Raw genomic sequence first — 25684 nt, 5'->3', positions numbered from 1 at the left:
AGCTTGTCGGTAGAGTAAAGGATTTATGTATTTCCCTACTACAAGAGTCCATTCCACTACGACTGCTCGGTTCTAGCGGGTCTGCCCATTATAAAGATGGCGCCCAGTGTGTCACTAGAGGTGACTTTCCTTCGTTGACCTACTTGTAGAGTGTTTTGCGCACATCGCTTGTGATGTTATTTAGTCGGCTTTATATGTCCCTGTTATAAGGTGACGGACATATTATTTTAAATATTCGTGCGTACAACTTGTAGGCGGAACAGGTTGTCGCGCTAGTGACGTCATGAGCTGCGCCGCCTGTACCGCTTCTGGTTGCCGTGGTAACCCGGGCCGACGGGGAGCTGTTGGCTGCTCATTTGCGGGACCATGAGCTTTGTGGATGAGGAGGCCGAGGCGGTGTCCGTGGGGTCTGAGTGGAGGAGGTCGCAGGGGGCCCGCTGTGACTCCGTGAGTTATCCGCCATAGTGCGGCCGCTGCTCCGGATCATACCCACAGCCATCTTCATAAGAGGGAGCCCGGGAATATATAGTGTATGACCGCCCTGACAGAGTACCCCCATGACAGTACATGCTGTATAACAGTGATAGAGTGCCCCCATAACAGTACATATTTCATCACAGTGATAGAGTACCCCCATAACAGTACATATGTTATCACAGTGATATAGTACCCCCATAACAGTACATATGTTATCACAGTGATAGAGTGCCCCATAACAGTACATGCTGTATAACAGTGATAGAGTTCCCCCATAACAGTACATGCTGTATAACAGTGATAGTTACCCCCCATAACAGTACATGTGTTATCACAGTGATAGAGTGCCCCCATAACAGTACATGCTGTATAACAGTGATAGAGTGCCCACATAACAGTACATGCTGTATAACAGTGATAGAATGCCCCCATAACAGTACATGCTGTATAACAGTGATAGAGTGCCCCCATAACAGTACATGCTGTATAATAGTGAGAGTGCCCCCATAACAGTACATGCTGTATAACAGTGATAGAGTGCCCCCATAACAGTACATGGCTTATAACAGTGACAGTCAGTTTCCCCGTCACAGTACATGGCTTATAACTGTTATAAAGTACTCCCATAACTGTACATTGCTCACAAAACTGATAAAGTACCCCCGTAACAGTTCATGGCTCACAACGGCCTTAGGCTGCGTTCACATGACAGAATTTCTTCATTAATTTTCCACGCTGAATTCCGCCTAAATTTATTGGCTATTAACTTTAAAGGAATTCCGTACTGTCATTTACAGTGTCTGGTCTTTTATTTTTCTGGACTTTGGCTGTGGAATCCCAGTGAAGTCAATGGGGCCGACATTCTGCCAAATTCGTCTGGAATGCGTGCATCTATTAAATGAAGTCTTTTTTTTTTTACTGATTTGTGGAATTTCCACACGAATTCTGCACCGAAAAGATAAAAAACTGCGGGGTTCTGTACAGAACCAATGTGGATGCAGAATTCATGATATGCAGATTTTCTGCCGGCCTAAGTTCACATGGCTGAATTTCTTTAAAGGCGTACTCCGGTGAAAACCTTTTTTCTTTTAAATCAACTGGCTCTGGAAAGTTAAACAGATTTGTAAATTACTTCTATTAAAAAATCTTAATCCTTCCTGTACTTATTAGCTGCTAAATACTACAGAGGAAATTCTTTTCTTTTTGGAATGGTCTCTGATGACATCACGAGCACAGTTCTCTCTGCTGACGTTATTATAATAATAAGAACGCTTTATTTATTGTTGTCCTCAGTGGGATTTGAACCCAAGTCCCCAGCACTGCAAGGCAGCAGTGCTAACCACTGAGCCACCATGCTGCCCTTAGCATACATCTGCTATGCATGGTTGCTAAAATGGACAGACATGTCAGCAGAGAGCACTGTGCTCGTGATGTCATCAGTGTTCCAAAAAGAAAGGAATTTCCTCTGTAGCATTCAGCAGCTAATAAGTACTGGAAGGATATGTTTAACTTTCTGGCACCAGTTGATTTAAAAGAAAAAAGGTTTTCACCGGAGTACCCCTTTAATGAATTCTGCGTGGAAATTCTGAAGCAGAAATTCTGTGTGAGTGGGACAGTGGAATCCCTTTGAAGTGTATTGGCTATAAATTCATGCAGAAATTCTGGCATGTGAACATAGCCTAAGGGTATGTTCACACTGAGGAATTGGAGTGGAATTATAGAGGAATAATTTTGGTTGGGAAAATGCTGATTTTTGCCATTCATGTGGAATTCATGCATGGGAATGAAAGGATGGGAGGAGAAGGAAATGCTGTGGGTGGGAGGGAAAATTCTCCTTTTTAAAATTCCGTGCAAAACTCATTTCGTCAGGAAAAAAAAAATCCCATCGACTTTAAAGGGGTACTCCGGTGGAAAACTTTTTATTTTATTTTATTTTTTTAAATCAACTGGTGCCAGAAAGTTAAACAGATTTGTAAATCTCTTCTATTAAAAAATCTTAATCCTTCCAGTACTTATTAGCTACTGAATACTACAGAGGAAATTATTTTCTTTTCGGAACACAGAGCTCTCTGCTGACATCACGAGCACAGTGCTCTCTGTTGACATCTCTGTCCACTTTAGGAACTGTCCAGAGTAGGAGAAAATCCCCATAGCAAACATATGCTGCTTTGGACAGCTCCTAAAATGGACAGAGATGTCAGCAGAGAGCACTGTGCTCGTGATGTCAGCAGAGAGCTCTGTGTTCCAAAAAGAAAATAATTTCCTCTGTAGTATTCAGAAGCTTATAAGTACTGGAAGGATTAAGATTTTTTTTAATAGAAGTCATTTACAAATCTGTTTAACTTTCTGGCACCAGTTGATTTAAAAAAATAAAAATAAAAAAGTTTTCCACCGGAGTACCCCTTTAAATAGTTTTTAGCTGTGGATTTTACCTGAAGAATGAACATGTTCAATCCTCAGGCGGAACAGAATTTACCATCAGAATTCTGCTAGCAAAAATTCCTCAGTGTGAACAGGGCAGGAGAAAGTCCATTAAATTTGCATAAAAAAAATTTAAATCTTCTTTCGCTGTGCCTGGGCTTCAAAAAGAAAAAAAACCTTCCTACAGTCCCCCGTTGTGGAGATATCGGGTCCCGTTCCTCCGCAGCTGCAGGTCTTCTGGCTTCTTAGGCTCAGAACGTCACAGAGCTGTCAGCGTATTGCCGGCCGCAGCGATGTCCCGCCTCGGCCGGTGATAGGCTGAACGCACTGTAATGTAAGGAGCCCGGGCAGAGCTCCTTACATGACAGTGCGCTCAGCCTATCACCGGTGAATGGAACTTTCATTTAAAGGGGTATTCCGCTGCTCTGCGTTTGGAACAAACTGTTCCGATCGCTGGCAGCTCTTGACGTCACGCACCGCCCCCCTCAATGCAAGTCTATGGGAGGGGGCGTGACATCAGTCACGCCCCCTCCCATAGACTTGCATTGAGGGGGCGGGGCGTGACATGAGTGGGCTGGGCTATGAGGTTACGAGCTCCCGGCAACGGCTCCAGTGTTCAGAACAGTTTGTTCCAAACGCTGAGCAGCGGAGTACCCCTTTAAGGATGAATTGAAGCGAAATTAGCGAGCACAATTACTCTAGTAAATTCCTCAATGTGGACATAGCCTGAGGCTGAACGCACTGTAATGTAAGGAGCCCGGGCAGAGTTCCTTACATGACAGTGCGCTCAGCCTATCACCGGTCAATGGAACTTTCATTTAAAGGGGTATTCCGCTGCTCTGCGTTTGGAACAAACTGTTCCGATCGCTGGCGCCGGCGCTTTAAGTTCTTGACGTCACGCACCGCCCCCCTCAATGCAAGTCTATGGGAGGGGGCGTGACAGCAGTCACGCCACCTCCCATAGACTTGCATTGAGGGGGCGGGGCGTGACATGAGTGGGCGGGGCTATGACGTCACGAGCTCCCGGCATCGGCTCCAGCATTCAGAACACTTTGTTCCAAACGCTGAGCAGCGGAGTACTCCTTTAAGGATGAATTAAAGCGAAATTAGCGAGCACAATTCCTCAATGTGGACATAGCCTAAGGCTGGTTTCACACGTCAGTATTTGGCTCAGTATATGTAAGCCAAAACCAGGAGTGGGTCCGAAACATGGAAAAGGTATAAATCTTTCCATTACGTATTTTATTTTTTTTTTTTATTCTATAGGTTCCACTTCTGATTTTGCCTTACAAATACTGATGCAAAATACCGAGCCCAATTCTGCCATGTAAAACCAACCTAAGGGCCCTTTAACACTGATACATTTTCGGCCAAAAAATGCTGCTTACAGCAAAGTCCTGTTGTTGTTTTAAATTGGGCTATGTCTGATGGAAGCACCAACGCAGGGTGAACCTAGCCTTAGGGTACATATAGGCATACCTCGATGTACCAGCGCCAGGCCCATTGAGTTCCTACCGAATGCAGTCTACAAGTGACCCCTTATGGCTCATTTCAAAACATATCTTGTTATTTTACAGCACCCAGAGGCGCAGGAGGCTGCACTTTTGAGTGCTGGAAGGTAAAATGTTATGTTAGGAAATTACACATCCGTGGGTGACCAGAAGACCCCTGAGCTGTCAGTATTGGTTATTATACAAAGTTATTATTATGGGTCCCGGAGCTCTGATCCCACCAAATTAAAAATTTTTGGTTTATCCATAGGGTAGGTCATCATTGTTTATATCCCAGAAAATTCCTTGCAGTGGGTTTCCTTTGGGTTCTTTGGTTGCAATTCACACTTCAACTAGCATACCTATATGTTTATTGGCTTCTTATGTAACTGGTCCTTGCGTGTAGGTTAGATTATAACTAGAGATGAGCGAACTTACAGTAAATTCGATTTGTCACGAACTTCTCGGCTCGGCAGTTGATGACTTATCCTGCATAAATGAGTTCAGCTTTCAGGTGCTCCCATGGGCTGGAAAAGGTGGATACAGTCCTAGGAGACTCTTTCCACCTTTCCTCTTTAGCACCTGAAAGCTGAACTAATTTATGCAGGATAAGTCATCAACTGCCGAGCCGAGAAGTTTGTGACGAATCAAATTTACTGTAAGTTCGCTCATCTCTAATAATAACCCCCACTGGGAGCAAGAACCGATGTGAGTGATCACGTTCTGTCTACAGAGCTGCCAGATATGTTCATATCTCATTTATAGTTAAATTTTTGATATTTTATATGGGTTTATGCTTATATTTCTTTCTTTCTCTCTTTCTACAGAGAAGCTGCCAGACAAATCCTGTCACCAGTAAAGAGTCTTCTGTGCAGGTGCTTGAAGCCAGTGAGGCCGGGACACAGACCGAATGGAACCAAGACCAGAGAATTCTGGATATCGAGCTTGCGCCTCTTCTAGATTACCCCGGTATTGGGGAGTTTCTAAAACGTGTGGAGGAAGACATGATCCGAGAACTGAAGAAGAACTGGAGAAGTCACGCTTTTGATGGCTTTGAAGTGACTTGGGAGGAACAGAATCCCCAGGTTTTTAATGTGTGCATTAGAAATAATATAAAAAACATTTAACATTTTTGTAAATTAATATAAACACTGCCCAAAATATGCGGTTACTTTACCAACGACTGAATGTCTGTGCCGCTCTGGCCCAAAGACAAAAGGCCTTCTTTCTGACATCTATTCTATTCTTAGTGCTCCTTCGGATGGGGGTCCTCTATCTCACCGTTATATGAGTCGTTGGGAGGAGGCCTTGAACACCACAAATACGCTCCCTCAGTGGCGGATTATCTGGGAAAGAGTCTCTAAGGCAGTGGTCTCCAACCTGCGGACCTCCAGATGTTGCAAAACTACAACTCCCAGCATGCTCGGACAGCTGTTGGCTGTCCGGGCATGCTGGGAGTTGTAGTTTTAATTTAACCAAACAACATAAACGGCAAAACAATACATGCCGTATGTAGGTCCCGGGGGTACCAATATATAGCCCAAAACAAAGAGACCCACAATACTAATATTATTTCAAAAAGTATAACAATCTTTATTAGACAATAAAAAACAGTTTTAAAAATTAGTAAAAGGCAGAGGGTGACCTTACGCAGGAGACAACAAGTGCCAGTGGACCTGGTATGGGTAATGTAGGTATTCAGTCGAAAGCATACGTAATATAAGGATGGCGTAGCATACTTATGATATCGTAACAATAGATATAATATGCTATGAGTTGTAGTTTTGCAACATCTGGAGGTCCGCAAGTTGGAGACCACCGCTCTAAGGCCTCCATCTGCACGGCCTATAAAGAAACGCAGTATAAAATGCTCATAATCACGATTTTGGGCATTATCGGTATCGGCAATTACCTTGCCGATAATGCCCCGCACCGCCCCCCACTGACCCGCCGCACCGCCCCGCGTCTCACCCCCCACCACCCCGGCTCCATTGCCTCCCCCATCCCCGGTTTTATAATTACCGGGGCCCGGGGTCAACGCTACTTCTGGCTCCTGCTGCGTCCTGCATTACGCTGTGCACAGTGACGTGACGTCACTGTCAGTGCGCACAGTGACAGCTCAGGAGGACGCCACCGAAGCCAGATGTAGAGTGGACCCCGGGCCCCGGGAACAGGTAATTATAAAACCAGGGATGGGGGAGGCAATGGGGCCAGGGCGGTGCGGTGAGGGGTGCGACGTGGCGCCGTGCGGTGGGGTGGTAGGGGGCGCGGTGGGGGGCGGTGGTGGCGGTGTTAGGACTCACGACCCCGGACAGGAGCTGGGAGTTGTAGTTTTGCAACATCTGGAGGTCCACAAGTTGGAGACCACTGCTCTAAGGCCTCCACCATCTTCACGGCCTATAAAGAAACGTAGTATAAAATGCTCATGGGGTGGTATTATACCTCTGAATTGCTAAATAAACTGAACCCAGACATTCCTCCTCAGTGCAGGCGCTGTGGGGTTGGGCTGGGTACAGTCTTTCATATCTTCTGATCTTTTCCTCTGATTACTCCTTACTGGGAAATGGTGAGATGCTCGGTATCTGATATGTTGGGGGGTCCTGGTTCCCTTGGATCCTCTGGTTTACTTATCTAAGCGGCTGTTTATGCAAATTGTTCTGGCGGCCAAAGCCCTCATTGAAAGTGTTGGAAGCAAACCCTTCCCTCATCTGAGATGGATCTTCTGGGGAGGATTAGGGAGCTCAGATCTCTCGAGTTCCTCACCGCCTCCCTCAACAATACATTGCCTCTCTTTCTTTCTGTCTGGGAACCCTGGGACCACTTCTCTGATAGACAACCCCCTTAGTTCTGTTACATTTTCCCAACTTTACCTTTTCTTTCCCTCTCTACCCCCCCCCCCTCTTTTTCTCTTTTCTCTCCTCCCTTGTAATTCCTTGTCTAACCGGTGTGTGTTTTGTCTATTTATGTTTGTCGAGTTTTTGTTATGTTTACTTGATCGTATTTTCTGGCTCCTAGAGGGCCTTTTGGAGCTATTTATTTTTTGTCCTATGCTTGATTCAACCGGAGTTTGCCTGTTGTGGGCCGCGTGACCGGAAAATTTAGGGTCCTTTGCATTACAGTTGGCTTCATTGTTGGCCCTCATATGTTATTTTATTACCTCTGTTTTGTTTGGAATTCTTACTGGATTCTTTTCATTGTATTGTAAAACTATAATAAAAATTTACAGTTGAAAAAGAAATTGGAAGACATACAAGACCACTGATAATCTCCCTCGATCTGGGGCTCCACACAAGATCTCACCTTGTGGTGTCAAAATGATCACAAGAATGGTGAGCAAAAATCCCAGAACCACACGGGGGGGGGGACCTAGTGAATGACCTGCAGAGAGCTGGGACCAAAGGCTACCATCAGTAACACACTACGCTGCCAGGGACTAAAATCATGCAGTGCCAGACGTGTCCATCTGCTTAAGCCAGTACATGTCCGGGCCCTTCTGAAGTTTCTAGAGAGCATTTGGATGATCCAAAAGAGGATTGGGAGAATGTCATATGGTCAGATGAAACCAAAGTACAACTTTTTGGTAAAAACTCAACTCGTCATGTTTGGAGGAGAAAGAAGGCTGAGTTGCATCCAAAGAACACCATACCTACTGTGAAGCATGGGGTTGGAAACATCATGCTTTGGGGCTGTTTTTCTGCAAAGGGACCAGGACGATTGAAAGGAAAGAATGAATGGGGCCATGTATCGTGAGATTTTGAGTGAAAACCTCCTTCCATCAGCAAGGGCATTGAAGATGAAATGTGGCTGGGTCTTTCAGCATGACAATGATCCCAAACATGCCTGGGCAAGAGTGGCTTTGTAAGAAGCATTTCAAGGTCCTGGAGGGGCCTAGCCAGTCTGCAGATCTCAACCCCATAGAAAACCTTTGGAGGTTTTAGGCTCTAGAGGAGATCTGAATGGAGGAATGGGCCAAAATACCAGCAACAATGTGTGAAAACCTTGTGAAGACTTACAGAAAACATTTGACCTCTGTCATTGCCAACAAAGGGTATATAACAAAGTATTGAAATTAACTTTTGTTGTTGACCAAATACTTATTTTCCACCATAATTTGTAAATATATTCTTTAAAAATCAGACAATGTGATTTTATTGATTTTTTTTTCTCATTATGAAAATTACAGCCTCTCTCATCTTTTTTAATGTGGGAGAACTTGCACAATTGGTGGCTGACTAAATACTTTTTATGCGCGACTGTACCAATTGGTCAATACCTGAGGGCAAAAAGGAACTGTTAAGATGAAGTCCAGTTCCAGAGGGAATGTGACCTCCTATACCAAACACCTGCACAACACCTCATGACCCCCTTTGCACAAGACCCCATGCCCCCCTTTGCCCAAACCCCATGCCCCCCTGCACAAGACCCTGCCCCCACATTACGTGCAGTACAGTTTCTCTACATTAGGTGCAGTATAGTTCCCCCACATTACGTGCAGTACAGTTCCCCCACATTAGGTGCAGTATAATTCCTCCACATTAGGTGCAGTATAGTTCCCACACATTAGGCGCAGTATAGCTCCCCCACATTATGTGCAGTATAGCTCCCCCACATTATGTGCAGTATAGTTCCCCCACATTAGGTGCAGTATAGTTCCCCCCACATTAGGTGCAGTATAGTTCCCTCCACATTAGGTGCAGTATAGTTCCCCGCATTAGGTGCAGTATAGTTCCCCCACATTAGGTGCAGTATAGTTCCCCCCACATTAGGTGCAGTATAGTTCCCCCCACATTATGTGCAGTATAGCTCCCCACATTATGTGCAGTATAGCTCCCCACATTATGTGCAGTATAGCTCCCCACATTATGTGCAGTATAGCTCCCCACATTAGGTGCAGTATTGCTCCCCACATTAGGTGCAGTATAGCTCCCCACATTAGGTGCAGTATAGCTCCCCACATTAGGTGCAGTATAGCTCCCCACATTAGGTGCAGTATAGCTCCCCACATTAGGTGCAGTATAGCTCCCCACATTAGGTGCAGTATAGCTCCCCACATTAGGTGCAGTATAGCTCCCCACATTAAGTGCAGTATAGCTCCCCACATTAGGTGCAGTATAGCTCCCCACATTAGGTGCAATATAGCTCCCCACATTAGGTGCAGTATAGCTCCCCCACATTATGTGCAGTATAGCTCCCCACATTATGTGCAGTATAGCTCCCCACATTATGTGCAGTATAGCTCCCCACATTATGTGCAGTATAGCTCCCCACATTAGGCGCAGTATAGCTCCCCACATTAGGCGCAGTATAGCTCCCCACATTAGGTGCAGTATAGTTCCCCACATTAGGTGCAGTATAGTTCCCCACATTAGGCGCAGTATAGTTCCCCACATTAGGCGCAGTATAGTTCCCCACATTAGGCGCAGTATAGCTCCCCACATTAGGCGCAGTATAGCTCCCCACATTAGGTGCAGTATTGCTCCCCACATTAGGTGCAGTATAGCTCCCCACATTAGGTGCAGTATAGCTCCCCACATTAGGTGCAGTATAGCTCCCCACATTAGGTGCAGTATAGCTCCCCACATTAGGTGCAGTATAGCTCCCCACATTAGGTGCAGTATAGCTCCCCACATTAGGTGCAGTATAGCTCCCCACATTAAGTGCAGTATAGCTCCCCACATTAGGTGCAGTATAGCTCCCCACATTAGGTGCAATATAGCTCCCCACATTAGGTGCAGTATAGCTCCCCCACATTATGTGCAGTATAGCTCCCCACATTATGTGCAGTATAGCTCCCCACATTAGGCGCAGTATAGCTCCCCACATTAGGCGCAGTATAGCTCCCCACATTAGGTGCAGTATAGTTCCCCACATTAGGTGCAGTATAGTTCCCCACATTAGGCGCAGTATAGTTCCCCACATTAGGCGCAGTATAGTTCCCCACATTAGGCGCAGTATAGCTCCCCACATTAGGCGCAGTATAGCTCCCCACATTAGGCGCAGTATAGCTCCCCACATTAGGCGCAGTATAGCTCCCCACATTAGGCGCAGTATAGTTCCCCACATTAGGTGCAGTATAGTTCCCCACATTAGGTGCAGTATAGCTTCCCACATTAGGCGCAGTATAGTTCCCCACATTAGGTGCAGTATAGTTCCCCACATTAGGTGCAGTATAGTTCCCCCACATTAGGTGCAGTATAGTTCCCCCACAGACATACAGCCTTCAGCCATATCCAGTGTAAGGCTGGAGGCTGTATGCCTGTTTACTGCCCCACTTCAGTGTTCCGACCACCATTCCTCCAGTCCGGGGTCACGATCTACTGCTATGGCCTATGGGCCATAGCAGTAGGTCCCGGGACCGGAGAGGAGCGGTGGTTGGAGCACTGAAGATGACGTGACGCTGGTGACTTACCATGCACGCGTCCTCCTCATTGCTCCGCTCCGCTCTGCTTTTCTATGGGCGCACGCACGGGACGTCAGAGACGTCCCTGCGTGCGCTACCTCCCGGCGGCCCCTGCGTTTTTAAAGTTAACGTGGGGCCGCAGAGAGGTAACTGGGGCATCCTTGTGTCCCGAAAAGATTTTTTGGGACACAGGGATGCCGGGCCACAAAAATATTCATTGTGGGCCGCATGCGGCCTGGGGGCCGCATGTTTGACACCCATGTCCTATACAGATGGTTTATGGCACAAGGCTACCCAAAAATTTTTTTACACAGAGCAAATGCCAGGGCTACTCCATGACAGAATTTACTCATGGATAAACCTATAGCACCGGATAACAAGATTATTCGCTGAATAGGTACATTTGATCAAAACATATGCTGGGCCCCCCCCCCCCGCCATCTCCGTACAGATACCGGGCGTTCTGAACATTATATTAATAATGCCAGGTTCAGGAGGCCGCGATACCCCCCCCCCCCCCGTGATGCAACGCCCCCTCCATTTATGTCTATGGGAGGGGGTGTGGGGTGACGTCACGACCACGGCCTCCCGAATACAGCATTCTCAACATAATGTTCAGAACGACGGGTGTCTAAAGGGGATAAGATGTCTGGCAACGGAGTACCTACCCCTTTAAGGCTAGTCATAAAGTTTACATAGAACTGTCTTTAAAGGAAGGGAGGCTTTAGGAGTGATCATTTGGAATTGTATAGAATCTTGTTATAAATGACAAACCTTTTGGTTTTCCATGTTTGTGTATATAGGTGTCCTGCTTGCATAGTCTGCAGTATCCGGATGCAGTTTCAGAGCATCTTCAAGTCACCAGTGTATCTTGGAACGCCACAGGATCGGTCATTGCTTGTTCCTATGGCAGGTAAGATGACAATGTACAGGACATTTCCCTTCATCACAATTTCGCTTGTTAGTAGAAGAGGAAATCAGTACAGAAATATGCGGCAGCATTTTGGGCACACGTACCTCATGTCCAGCATGTACAGTATTACTGGGAGATACACATGAAAAAAGTCTGAATCTAGGAGCAGGTTGCAAACTGTATCTCAGGCGTCAGATTTAGGCAATAATCTTCATTCATTTCATATTCAAAGTGCTTCTTTTGTTAACTTTAGGTAACCACTAACATATGTAAAAATATCCTTTATTCACACCCTCTACTGTGCTTTTATTATTTTTCATGCTGAGATGCACATAAAATATTGATCTGTTGTATTTGATATGGGAAACCTGGGGGGAGGCGTCTTCACATCTGGATTCACATGTGGCTTAAAATTTGGTCTCACATAATGTCTTCTGTGTACGTCACCTCATATATATACTCTCATTTGGGAAGATTTATCAAAACCATTGCAGAGCAAAAATTGAGCAGTTGCCCATAGCAACCAATCAGATTGCTTCTTAAAATTGGCTCTTTCAGAATCAAAAACTTCTTATGTTGTACATCTTGACAAAATATTAAAGGAAAACTGTCAGATATTTTCTCCCGCACTATCCACAGTACTGGTGGATAGTGCAGGAGACGCTGATTAAAACGAGCCCTACCTTACCCGGATCCGCCTCGCCGTTGGCCCGCAATTATAGTTTTATTCTATGTGTATATCTTGCTGTAACTGGCACGGGCGGGGCTTCTGCAGGTTAACTGGCACTGATGTCAGCGTGGCTTATGAATATTGATCCCCCCTCCCTCCAGTTAGGAGCGGCGAAGAGAGGGAGAGCTGGAGGGAGGGGGAATGTATATTCATAAGCGGCGCTGACGTCAGTGCCAGATAACCTGCAGAAGCCCCGCCCGTGCCAGTGACAGCAAGATATACACATAGAATAAAACTACAATTGCGAGCAAACGGCCGGGCGGATCCGGGTAAGCTAGGGCTCGTTTTAATCAGCATCTCCCGCACTATCCACCAGTACTGTGGATAGTGCGGGAGAAAATATCTGACAGTTTTCCTTTAACCTTTCTAATATACACTACTCAAAAAAATTAAGGGAACACTAAGATAACACATCCTAGATCTGAATGAATGAACTAAGCATATGAAAAACTTTCGTCTTTACATAGTTAAATGTGCGGACAACAAAATCACACAAAAATTATCAATGGAAATCAAATGTATCAACCCATGGAGGTCTGGATATGGAGTCACTCTCAAAATCAAAGTGGAAAACCCCACTACAGGCTGATCCAACTTTATGTAATGTCCTTAATACAAGTCACAATGAGGCCCAGTAGTGTGTGTGGCCTCCACGTGCCCGTATGACCTCCCTACAATGCCTGGGCATGATCCTGATGAGGTGGAGGATGGTCTCCTGAGGGATGTCCTCCCAGACCTGGACTAAAGCATCAGCCAACTCCTGGACAGTCTGTGGTGGATGGAGCGAGACGTCCCAGATGTGCTCAATCGGATTCAGGTCTGGGGAACGGGCGGCCAATCCATAGCATCAATGCCTTCCTCTTGCAGGAACTGCTGACACACTCCAGACACATGAGGTCTAGCATTGTCTTGTATTAGGAGGAACCCAGGGCCAACTGCACGTGCATATGGTCTCACAAAGGGTCTGAGGATCTCATCTTAGTACTAATGGCAGTCAGGCTTCTGTTGCAGGCAGTAGAACGTTCTCCACGGCGTCTCCAGGCTCTGTCACGTCTGTCACATGTGCTCAATGTGAACCTGCCTTCATCTGTGAAGAGCACAAGAGCGCCAGTGGTGAATTTGCCAATCTTGGTGTTCTCTGGCAAATGCTAAACGTCCTGCACGGTGATGAGCTGTAAGCACAACCCCCACCTGTGGACGTCGGGCCCTCATACCACCCTCATGGAATCTGTTTCTGACCGTTTGAGTGGACACATGCACATTTGTGGCCTGCTGGAGGTCATTTTGCAGGGCTCTGGCAGTGCTTCTCCTGCTCCTTCTTGCACAAATGTGGAGGTAGCAGCCCTGCTGCTGCATTATTGCCCTCCTACGGCCTCCTCCACGTCTCCTGATGTACTGGCCTGTCTCCTGGTAGCGCCTCCATGCTCTGGACACTACGCTGACAGACACAGCAAACCTTCTTGCCACAGCTCGCATTGATGCCATCCTGGATGAGCTGCACTACCTGAGCCACTTGTGTGGGTTGTAGACTCCGTCTCATGCTACCACTAGAGTGAAAGCACCACCAGCATTCAAGTGACCACAACATCAGCCAGGAAACATAGGAACTGAGAAATGGTCTGTGGTCATCATCTGCAGAACCACTCCTTTATTGTGGGTGTCTTGCTAATTGCCTATAATTTCCACCTGTTGTCTGTTCCATGTGAAATTGCTTCTCAATCAGTGTTCTTCCTGAGTGGACAGTGTGATTTCACAGAAGTGTCATTGACTTGGAGTTACATTGTGTTAAGTGTTCCCTTTATTTTTTTGAGCAGTGTACTTCATTAGAAAATGTTATTTCATTTTTATAGAAATCATAAAAAAGACCACTACTTCTTGTTTTGTGTTATTTGTTTGTATGTACTGTGTTACCCACATTTGTGTTTTATTTTTTATTTTTTTACTATTAATGCCGTAGTGATATAGCTGTTCTTCTTTTGAAGAAAAAAAAAATTTAAATATGAAAAATCCAATAAAACTCGGGGGATCCCCATACTTTCCAGAACAAAATCCTGTCTGGCTGCAGCATCATCTTTGTCCCAGCTGAAGCACAGGTTGGGACAAAGTCCAGGAAGTGAGGACTGGACTAACACTCCTAGTGCTCACTCCTGTCCTATCAGACTGCAGCATAGAGGAGGGGGTTACAGAGCAGCCTGCAGTGTTTGGATGAAGCGACCCAGCACAGCACAGCAGATTAAGGGAGAAAGTGAATGCATGGTGAGTGAGGGCGGGGTCAATGTTTGCCTCGGACACACCCCTTCCTGAGCGGTGAATGTCAGAATGAGTGAGCAGCAGAACAGAGGGATTTGTCAGCCAAATACAAAAGCTAGACACACAAAAAAGACATCTGAAGCATCTTCACGATATAGTAAGTAACAAATAGAAGCATTATTTTTTTTCTGTGATATGACAGGTACTTTAATTTTTGAAAAGGCCACTAAAAAAATGTAAGAAGTGATCTGATTGGTTGCTATGGGCAACTGGTCAACTTTTCCTCTACACTCGTGTTGTAAATCTCCCCAATTTTCTTTAGTTTTTTCCCTTTTGATGTGTTCCTGCCCTGATCCCCCTTCCCTAAGCCCCCCTTGTGTATTTCCCTTCAGCTATACCACCCCCTTTATATCTATGACACATTTTGTTACATGATGCAGGACAATCTTAGGCTGCTTTAACACTATAAAATGTATCCGTTATAAAGCTCCGTTCAATGTTCCGTTATAAAAAAATCTGAAAATCGTCCGTTAAACAGCCGTTAGAAAATCCCATTATAGTCTATGGGATTTTTACATTAGCCGTTTTAACCCGTTATAGCCCGTTATTAATAACGGCCGTTATTTTATGACAGCAGATTGTAATGGGAGAAAAAGTGCATGCACTGTTTCTTCCGTTCATTCACCAGTCACAAAATAACGGCCATTATTAATAACTGGCTATATTGGGTTAAAACGGCAAAAAATCCCATAGACTATAATGGGATTTTCTTATGGCCGTTTAACGGACGATTTTCAGATTTTTTATATGGGAACATTGAACGGATCTTTATAACGGATACATTTTATAGTGTGAAAGCAGCCTTACGAGAACTTATGTAGTGAAGTTGTCACTGTGTTTCCTTAGGCTGCATCCACACCACGTTTTTGCAATACAGTTTCCGTATCAGGTTTTTGATGAAAAAAGGATTCCTCAAAACCGGACTAAACTGTATCAAAACGTGTGTACAAATTTCAACTCGTATACAGTTAAAAACCATATACGGTTTGCAAAATGATGTCCGGTTGCATCCATTTTGTAAGAAAAAAAACGTATACGTTTTTAACTTTTCACTCCATTTTGAATAAAGTTTCACTTGTTTGATTGAAATTCCAAGAAAAAAAACTGTGCAAAGTCAAAAACCGGATGGAACCGTACGCACATACAGTTCTGTACAGTTCCCATTGACATGTTAAAAAAACAAACGTATACGGTTTAATACAGTTTTTCACCCGGACCAAAAAACGTGGTAGACTACGGTTTTGGGTACGGGAAAAAAAAACTGACAAAACCGTACAGGATGCAAAACGGACACAACCTGATGCATCTTTCGGTATACGGTTTTCAATGGAGAGTCAATGCATACGGTTTTCAGTACGGTTCCGTACGGTTTTCACATTGAAAAGGTATACGGGAACTGTATTGCAAAAACGTGGTGTGAATGCAGCCTTAGGCTGGGTTCACACCACGTTTCGTTAAATACGGTTCCCGTATACGGCTGGGAGGAGGGGGGCGGGGCTTAATCGCGGCGCCCGCACTCAGCCTTATTCGGGAACCGTATTTAATGCATGTCTATGAGCCGACCAGAGTGAACCGCAGCCTCCGGTCGGCTTCGTTTCCCGACCGTAGGCAAAAATGCGGTCGACCACGTTTTTGCCTGCGGTCGGGAAACCGCATACGGCCGAAAACGAAGCCGACCGGAGGCTGCGGTTCACTCCGGTCGGCTCATAGACTTGCATTAAATACGGTTCCCGAATACGGCTGATTGCGGGCGCCGCAATTAAGCCCCGCCCCCCCTCCTCCCAGCCGTATACGGGAACCGTATTTAACAAAACGTGGTGTGAACCCAGCCTTAGAGAGACCCCACCAGCTGGATTTTATCTTTTTATTTTTTTATTTATTTATTTATTTATTTATTTATATATTTATTTATGTATGTATGTATTTATTTATTTTTTTATTTTCAGGTTAGGAGATGGAGACTGGAGTACAGAAAAATCCTACATCTGCACATGGAACCTGGACCGACGAGGCTTTAACCCCAACCACCCCGATCTAGTCCTCGATGTGCCCAGCTCAGTCATGTGTTTGGCATTTCATCCCTCTAGACCGTCCCTTATAGCCGGTATGTCCCGTATGGATGTAAGTACTGTACCCTACAATTGTGGTCTGTGACTGGAAGATCAATACTGAACGGCCACGCACATGTAGTTCAGTGTTTTCCAAACAGTGTGTATCCAGCTGCTGCAAAACTACAACTCCCAGCATGCCCGGACAGCCAACGGCTGTCCGGGCACGCTGGGAGTTGTAGTTTTGCAACAGCTGGAGACACAACACTGAATTTATCATTGAATAGTTTCTTTAGTGCAGCGTGGTAACTCACTGCCTTATAGAAATCCACAAATAACATGACAAACACAGCTCTGCTACATAGTTTCTTTGTCTTGTTATAAGCTAGTTTTTGATAATTCAACCTACTTTTCTCTTTGGCCAGGTGGTCTTTTCAATGGGGAGGTTCTAGTCTGGGACACAAGTCGGACGGATGACCCGCTCATTGGAAGAACTGGGCTCTCAATAGACAGCCACATGGATGCTGTCTACCAGGTAATAATGGGAGTGAATATGCCCATCTTTATTTATGTGACCTAACAGCCAGAAGTCCTTTAGTTCTCCTACAGGGGGCGTCATTTATCTTTTAAGAATTCCTTCGTAGCTTTTCGATCTCGTTATATTAACAGATTGGATTACTTCTATTAGTTTGGGAAAGGGAACTGACATAGTAGTCCTTTGGATTGTTACCCAGCTTTCCCAGAATCAGAAAGAACTTGAAAACAACTACAATGGTCCCTCAGCTTACATTGATTGATCTCAGGTTACTATATTTTTGGTCTTTTCTGGACCATTGTAACTTGATACCAGACTCACCATACAATGTACAGACAGTCCAGATCTGTGATACCTGTCAATGGCCGGAAGATCTGATCAGTTAGAATGGGCATTTCACTGGTAAAACCCCTGTATTACTGAAGTGTATGCACTGACTGGTTTCTGGTAGCGCCCCCTACAGTACAGGGAGGTATTACATGTTCTGTACTACTCTTTACCTGTATTACTGAAGTGTATGCACTGACTGGTGTCTGGAACGCCCCCTACAGTACAAGGAGGTATTACATGTTCCGTACTACTCTTTACCTGTATTACTGAAGTGTATGCACTGACTGGTGTCTGGTAGCGCCCTCTACAGTACAGGGAGGTATTACATGTTCTGTACTACTCTTTACCTGTATTACTGAAGTGTATGCACTGACTGGTGTCTGGTAGCGCCCCCTACAGTACAAGGAGGTATTACATGTTCCGTACTACTCTTTACCTGTATTACTGAAGTGTATGCACTGACTGGTGTCTGGTAGCGCCACCTACAGTACAGGGAGGTATTACATGTCCTGTACTACTCTTTACCTGTATTACTGAAGTGTATGCACTGACTGGTGTCTGGTAGCGCCCCCTACAGTGCAGGGAGGTATTACATGTTCTGTACTACTCTTTACCTGTATTACTGAAGTGCATGCACTGACTGGTGTCTGGTAGCGCCCCCTACAGTACAGGGAGGTATTACATGTTCTGTACTACTCTTTACCTGTATTACTGAAGTGTATGCACTGACTGGTGTCTGGTAGCGCCCCCTACAGTACAGGGAGGTATCACATGTTCTGTACTCTTTACCTGTATTACTGAAGTGTATGCACTGACTGGTGTCTGGTAGCGCCCCCTACAGTACAGGGAGGTATTACATGTTCTGTACTCTTTACCTGTACCAGGGTTAGCTGCTCCTTTGGACACCAGGTGAGGGCGGCTCCATTACTTTTTTAGGACACTGTGTACTGTACAGGACCCTGAAGAAGCTCCTGTCCTCTAAATAGACAGTGATTACAGCTCCCAGCAGATCTTTATTACTTTTATATGGAAGGATTTGCTTTATCTATATTAGTTATCTACTTATTTATCTTTAATCCTCACTTTTTCCTATTTTTGGATGTGACAGTACTTATATGAACATGAAGAGGGTCATCTGGCTGGTGCATATGTATTCACACTTAATAGAGTAACCCGCCCCCCAGAGGCCCATGCTGTGGCACCAGTACATTGTCCTACCTGGAAACTACCCATAAGGCCGCTCCTGGACAAATGCTTTCTGCTGTTGATGTGCACGTTGCTCTGTATAAATGGGGGGTGGTAATCCTCAGACATTTTCTTTTCATTCCCAGTGTATCCCAGGATATATTTAGCTGCTATTTTCATATAGACAACTTCCATATTCATTCCCCTATATATGTCTTAGTTCCTTCCTTCTTTTTTGTGCGACAGGTTCGTTGGCTTCAAGAGGCCCCACAGTCTCACAGGTTGCAGGTTCAGAGTGTTTCTTCTGATGGGAAGATCTTAGTATGGCAGATGGAGAAGGAGGGACAGCTCACGCTGCACAATGGATTCGCTCTGGTTGCTCACCAAATACCCAGTAACTCAAAGATAAACAAGGTAAGACAGGGTCTCAGATCATAAAATGGTGGGACCTTGGAAGATTTTTTCAGTTAAGTAATTTAGATTACATAATGTAAAAAAAAAAAAAAAAAAAATAGTGCCGCCCAAAGATCCAGAACGGTTTTATTTTGCTCGCTATGTTAGGGCTATGTTAGGGCTCATTTGAGTATACAGGCAGTATACCCTGCCATGCTGTACAGCGCGGTTTGGTACACAGACACCCCTGGCAGGTCTGAAGATCTTCACAAGACCCCCAGCTGACATAGAAACTGGGGCCAGGGATCGCAAAATCCAGGGATGATGCCCGAGGTAAGCGGTAGACAGGCGATCCTCACACGCAGTGGTCATGATTTGACGTGTGAAGGCTTAAACTACCCGGAGTAGAGGTTTTTATGCTTCTGGTGGTTACAGCGGGAGCCCCGGCTATCATACTAACACAAGAGAGCCGCACAAGCTTATTCTAGCCGCACTCTGAAAACATGGCAGGCTAGAATACGTACCCTTACTGACCGTCGTAAAAATGTGTATCAGCGGTCATTAAAAGGGTACTCTACCCATAGACATCTTATCCCCTATCCAGAGGATAGGGGATAAGATGTCTGATCGCGGGAGTCCCGCTACCCCGCGATCTCCCTGCTGCACCCGGCGTTCGTTTAGAGCGTCGGGTGCAGCGCCGGAGGCTTGTGACGTCAGGGCCACACCCCCTCAATGCAAGTCTATGGGAGGGGGCGTCACGCCCCCTCCCATAGACTTGCATTGAGGGGGCGTGGCCATGACATCACGAGCCTCCGCTTCACCAGTCATCCGGCACGGAGTGAAGTTCGCTCCGTGCATTGGATGTCTGGGGTGCCGCAGCCGAGATTGCAGGGATCCCCAGTGGTGGAACCCCCGCTGCCAGACATCTTATCCCCTATCCTTTGGATAGGGGATAAAATGTCTAGGGGAAGAATACCCCTTTAAGGGGTTAAAGTAGTTTTTTTTTTTTTTTTTTTTTAACTAACACTACAAGCAAATTGAACTACGGTATATTTGAACTATTGAAGATTGAACTATAATAAAAAACAGCAAAATAAGCAAGCTAATTGTTTCCTTCACCATATTTTGGTGGGGTATCTAAAGTCAATTTCAGATTTCTTCTATATTTTGATTTAAAGCGGTTTAAAGCCTAAGGTGAAAATTTTGAGCCATTCCTGTGTTCCCTTTCAGCACGGCCGAGGTGACACAGCCGTGGGGGTGACATGCCTCTCCTCATCACATTTTGATCCCAGCATATTCGTTGTTGGAGTAGAAGGTGGCTACCTGCTAAAGTGTTCAACTACAGTCCAGACAGCTGCCCTCACCAACATGGCTTCCTCTGTTCCACTAAAGGCTCCGGCCCAGTTCACCTTTTCCCCCCATGGAGGACCTGTCTATTGTGTTGATTGCTCACCTTTCCACAGGTAAGAATCATTGTATAAGGTTAAGGTGGTCATAATCTTATAGTTCTTATATGGGCACTGTTCTCCATTTAATAGCCTAAGTGACTCTTAATATATTTGGACATAACTTCATATCCCAAAAAATCCTTTCTACCTTAGAAAAACAACCAAAAATCTTGGCCACTAGGTGTCTCCTTTCTTTGCAATCTGCTGTCCACTGCTGGTTTCAGGTGAATTCTGTCTCTAGTAGCAGAGAACAAGACCAAAACAGGAAGTGGGTGGCGGGGCTTAGCATGTACAAGCTGAGCCAGTCTGCCTGCTGAAGAGGATCCACAAAGGTAAATTAAGGCTTCTCTCTAATTTCTCACCACTTATATAAAGTACTAGGCAGCTGCCCCTTGTGTAAATACCAGTGTACCTACTGCTGTATGTCCCCCTACCTTTGGCAGTTCAGCAGAAGCTAGTGTAACCCCTTAAATGCTGCTGCCATTTCTTGCTTTTCTGCTCTTATAGCATCTTGCAAACCAAGTGCATCAGTAACCTTTTCTCTCATCTCCATACCATCTATAGTGCTACACTTGGTAAATTATCCCCCAGCACAGTGCAGCCTGTTCAGTGCACTTTCACCAGCACTATGTCATGGCATAGTAGTGCTGTGCTATGATTGGTTAGACAACTAATGGAGAAAGTTCCTGTGTGTGTACTGTTAGAAAACAGTCCAGATCTGGTCCTGCCCATGAAATGGAGATAATGAAAAATAGCTGTGCACCATGGAGGGGGCTTAATAACAGCAGCAAGAGCACCAAAATCACATTGTCACCACTCTGAAGGGTTAATCTATGCAGGTGATGCCCAATTGCTTCTTTACTTCCCAAGGTGGTTTCTCTCCCTCTCACCCTAGAGATTAAAGGGGTTATCCAGGAAAAAACTTTTTTTTATACATCAACTGGCTCCAGAAAGTTAAACAGATTTGTAAATTACTTCTATTAAAAAATCTTAATCCTTTCAGTACTTATGAGCTTCTGAAGTTAAGGTTGTTCCTTTCTGTCTAAGTGCTCTCTGATGACACGTGTCTCGGGAAACGCCCAGTTTAGAAGAGGTTTGCTATGGGGATTTGCTTCTAAACTGGGCGTTTCCCGAGACACGTGTCATCAGAGAGCACTTAGACAGAAAGGAACAACCTTAACTTCAGAAGCTCATAAGTACTGAAAGGATTAAGATTTTTTAATAGAAGTAATTTACAAATCTGTTTAACTTTCTGGAGCCAGTTGATATATAAAAAAAAAAGTTTTTTTCCTGGAATACCCCTTTAAAGAATGGGTTATCCACAATCTGGATGCAGCTAGACACCATTTATGTTATTCTGGGAGATCCTAGCAGTATAGACATCTATACCCAGCTGAACTGGTATTCCTCCCCATTGGCTAATTAAATCCAAGGGCATGGAGTCCCCAGACCGGATAACATCCCATTTCACTTGAGCATTCAATGGGCGCTGTCAGAATCAAAAGCTTTTCATATTTTGTACATCTTGTCAAAACATTACACTTTCTAATATATATCATAAAAAAAAAATCTCTTTATACAAATCATGGCTTATAAAGACCACTAGGGGTCCCCATACCATCCAGAACATAATCCTGTCCTAGTGAAGCATCATCTTTGTCCCGGCTGAAGCACAGGCTGGGACCAAGTCCAGGAAGTGAGGGCGGGACTAGGACTCCTCTGTGCTCACTCCTGTCCTATCAGACTGCAGCATGAAAACAGAAAGGTAGGGGTTACAGAGCAGCCTGCCGTGATTGGACGAAGAGACCCAGCACAGCAAACTCAGGGAGGAAGTGAATGCATGGTGAGAGAGGGCTGGCTCAGTGCTTGCCTCGGACACGCCCCTTCCTGAGCAGCGGATGTCAAAATGAGTGAACAGCAGAACACAAGGATTGGTCAGCCAAATACGGAAGCTAGACACATAAAAAAGACATGTAAAGAATCTGCATGACCTAGTGAGTAACATATAGAAGCATTATTCTTTTTAATGTAATTAGATGGGTACGCTTTACGTTCTTCAGCAAAGAGCTCTACAGGACCTGTAATAACCTTTTCAATGTTTACAGGGTGTCTAACTTTGCATCCTTTGTTGTTTCTTACGGTCACAGAAGCTGACCACATTTACTCTTTGCCCCCCGTTACCATATGGATTTGTTTTATTGACCGTAAAAAAAAATAAAAAAAAATTTACTTTTCTCGCTACAGCTCTTAAACATTTTTTTAGATGTTCCAGCGTTTTTCCCTTTGCTAGTTGTTAGTCCCCCCCCCCCCTTGCGCCTGTACTAAAGGGGTTATGCAAAGGTATAGCTGGTAGGGGGGGGGGGGCAACACTTTGGCTAGGTATCGCCTCCTAATGGCAGCCGCTATACCTACAGTCTTTGTCTGTGCCTCCCAATGAATGTGACAAGGAAAGATTTTATGACAATAAAAATCTATTGATAACAATGTTTTTATTCTTTTTAAGGAATCTCTTCTTGAGTGCAGGGACAGATGGACACACTCACCTGTACTCCATGCTTCAGGAGAAACCCCTCACCTCTCTGCAGCTCTCCCAGAAATACCTCTTTAGCATTCAGTGGTCTCCCGTGCGCCCTTTGGTTTTTGCAGCCGCTTCCGGAGAAGGTAGAACATGAGACTTAACATCGTAGATCAGTGTTTCCCAACCAGGGTGCCTCCAGCTGTTGCAAAACTACAACTCCCAGCATGTCCGGACAGCCGAAGGCTGTCCGGGCATGCTGGGGGTTGTAGTTTTGCAACAGCTGGAGGCACCCTGGTTGGGAAACACTGTCGTAGATGGTGAATTTTTCCGAAACTTATCCTGTGCTAGTTGATTCCCTTAGAAAATTGCTATATGTGCAGTTTATCCATTAAATGGGCACTCTCATTAACACAATTTTTTTCTATTGCACTTCTTATGTTAAATAAATCTCTCTAATGTACTTTGTTTAAAAAAAAAAAAAAAAAAAAAAGTTTTCTATGTTTTATGTGTTTAACCCCTACAGGGACCATGACGTACCGGTACGCCATGAGTCCGCTCCCATTCTATAACGCGGGGCCACGGCCTTTAACAACGGCCGGGACCCGTGGATTAAGTTGAAAGCCGCGTCTATAGTGAAAGTAAATCGTTGCCGGTTAGCTCAGGGGGCTGTTCAGGATGTCCGCGGTGAAATCTCGGCATCCCCAAAAGCTGTGACACAGCAGGAGGGTCCCTTACCTTGCCTCCTGGTGTCCGATCGCCGAATGACTGCTCAGTGTCCTGAGATCCAGGCATGAGCAGTCAAGCGGCAGAATCATCGATCAGTGGTTTCCTATGAGAAACCATTGATCAATGTAAAAGATCAGTGTGTGCAGTGTTATAGCCCCCTATGGGAGCTGTAACACTGCAAAAAAAAGTGGAAAAAAAAGTGAATAAAGATCATTTAACCCCTTCCCTAATAAATTTTGAATCACCCCCCTTTTCCTATTTAAAAAATAAACAAAACAGTGTAAATAAAAATAAACATGTGGTATCGCCGCATGCGGAAATGTCTGAATTATAAAAATATATCGTTAATTAAACCGCACGGTCAATGGCGTACGCACAAAAAAATTCAAAGGTCCAAAATAGTGTCTTTTTGGTCACTTTTTATATCATGCAAAAATGAATAAAAAGTGACCAATAAGTCCTATGAATACAAAAAATGGTACCACTAAAAACTTCAGATCACGGCGCAAAAAATGAGCCCTCATACTGCCCCATACGTGTAAAAATAAAAAAGCTATAGGGGTCAGAAGATGACAATTTTAAACGTATACATTTTCCTGCATGTAGTTATGATTTTTTCTAGAAGTACGACAAAATCAAACCTATATAAGTAGGAAATCATTTTAATCGTATGGACCTACAGAATAAAGAGAAGGTGTCATTTTTACTGAAAATCGTACTGTGTAGAAACTGATGCCCCCAAAAGTTAAAAAATAGCGTGTTTTGTTTTCAAATTTTTTTCAAATTTTGTCTCACAATTTTTTTTTTTCGTTTCGCCGTCGATTTTTGGGTAAAATGACTGATGTCATTACAAAGTAGAATTCGTGTCGCAAAAAATAAGCCATCTTATGGATTTTTAGCTGCAAAATTGAAAGAGTTATGATTTTTTGAAGGTAAGGAGGAAAAAACGAAAATGCAAAAACTGCAAACCCCCAGGTCCTTAAGGGGTGAAAAATAAGCTACCACTAGGTGTCTCCCTACTTGTCCAGAACATATTTCTCTCCATCTCTTGAACAGAATTTGGACTCCTGCTGGCCTGGCAGAAGTCCAAAATCAGAAAAATGCTGAGGGGGGTGTGTGCTGCCTTATCCAATCATAGCTCATCACACACTGACCTGCTCTGGGCTGTGTGTAGCAGAGTGAGGGAGGAAGTTCTCCCCTGTATGGCTTCAGATGATGTCACGCCTGCTGGGGAACGCCCCTTCCCAGTCTGTGAATCTGACTGAGACTGAGCAGAAAATACAGAGCAATAGCAAGGTAGAAAACTAAAAAATAAAGGCAGGGGGTGGTTTATCATGATGGGGGCAGTAAACTGGGAGGATTATAAAATTTAACAAGATCATGACAGGTACTCTTTAAGTTAAATGATTCTAGTATTGACATAATAATTGTGATTTAATGTTTTGTTGAAGGAGAACTGCTGCTCTTTGACTTCGGAAAAAGCTCCCAGAGGCCATCACTGACCGTAAAGCAGACGTCCAATGAGAAGCCGGTTTACTGCCTGGAGTTCAATAAAGTGCAGATCCGACTCCTGGCAGCCGGGGACGCTACTGGTGTGGTGAAGATATGGCAGCTGAGTTCTGACTTCACCGAGCAAGGGGCCCGAGAGATGAACCTACTAGATGAGCTCGCCGGGGCCGTCACCGACTGATCTGAAGGTCTTGTATCTATTCGGTGTATTATTTGTACATAATATAAATGGAATAAATTCTTGTCTGAGA

The 25684-nt window shown here is 44.8% G+C and overlaps 1 protein-coding gene across 2 annotated transcripts; it reads left to right on the top strand.

The window, feature by feature from the left end:
• Positions 1–25684, top strand: DYNC2I2 (dynein 2 intermediate chain 2). Of its 2 annotated transcripts, none has more exons than XM_056539775.1 (9): positions 1–120; positions 5216–5473; positions 11592–11701; positions 16688–16845; positions 17215–17324; positions 19086–19253; positions 20463–20695; positions 23184–23341; positions 25376–25684. In XM_056539775.1, exons 1-9 carry the CDS (start codon positions 97–99, stop codon positions 25612–25614), a joined length of 1458 nt encoding a protein of 485 aa, XP_056395750.1. In that variant the 5' UTR covers positions 1–96; the 3' UTR covers positions 25615–25684. The 2 variants fall into 2 exon arrangements, with proteins under 2 accessions (XP_056395750.1, XP_056395749.1); XM_056539774.1 differs by lacking the exon at positions 1–120 and adding an exon at positions 154–447.

Source organism: Hyla sarda, chromosome 9 (genome assembly GCF_029499605.1).
Source record: "Hyla sarda isolate aHylSar1 chromosome 9, aHylSar1.hap1, whole genome shotgun sequence".
Lineage (NCBI taxonomy): Eukaryota > Metazoa > Chordata > Amphibia > Anura > Hylidae > Hyla > Hyla sarda.
Note: the sequence above shows the minus strand (reverse complement) of the source record. Positions and strands in the feature narration are given on the sequence as shown.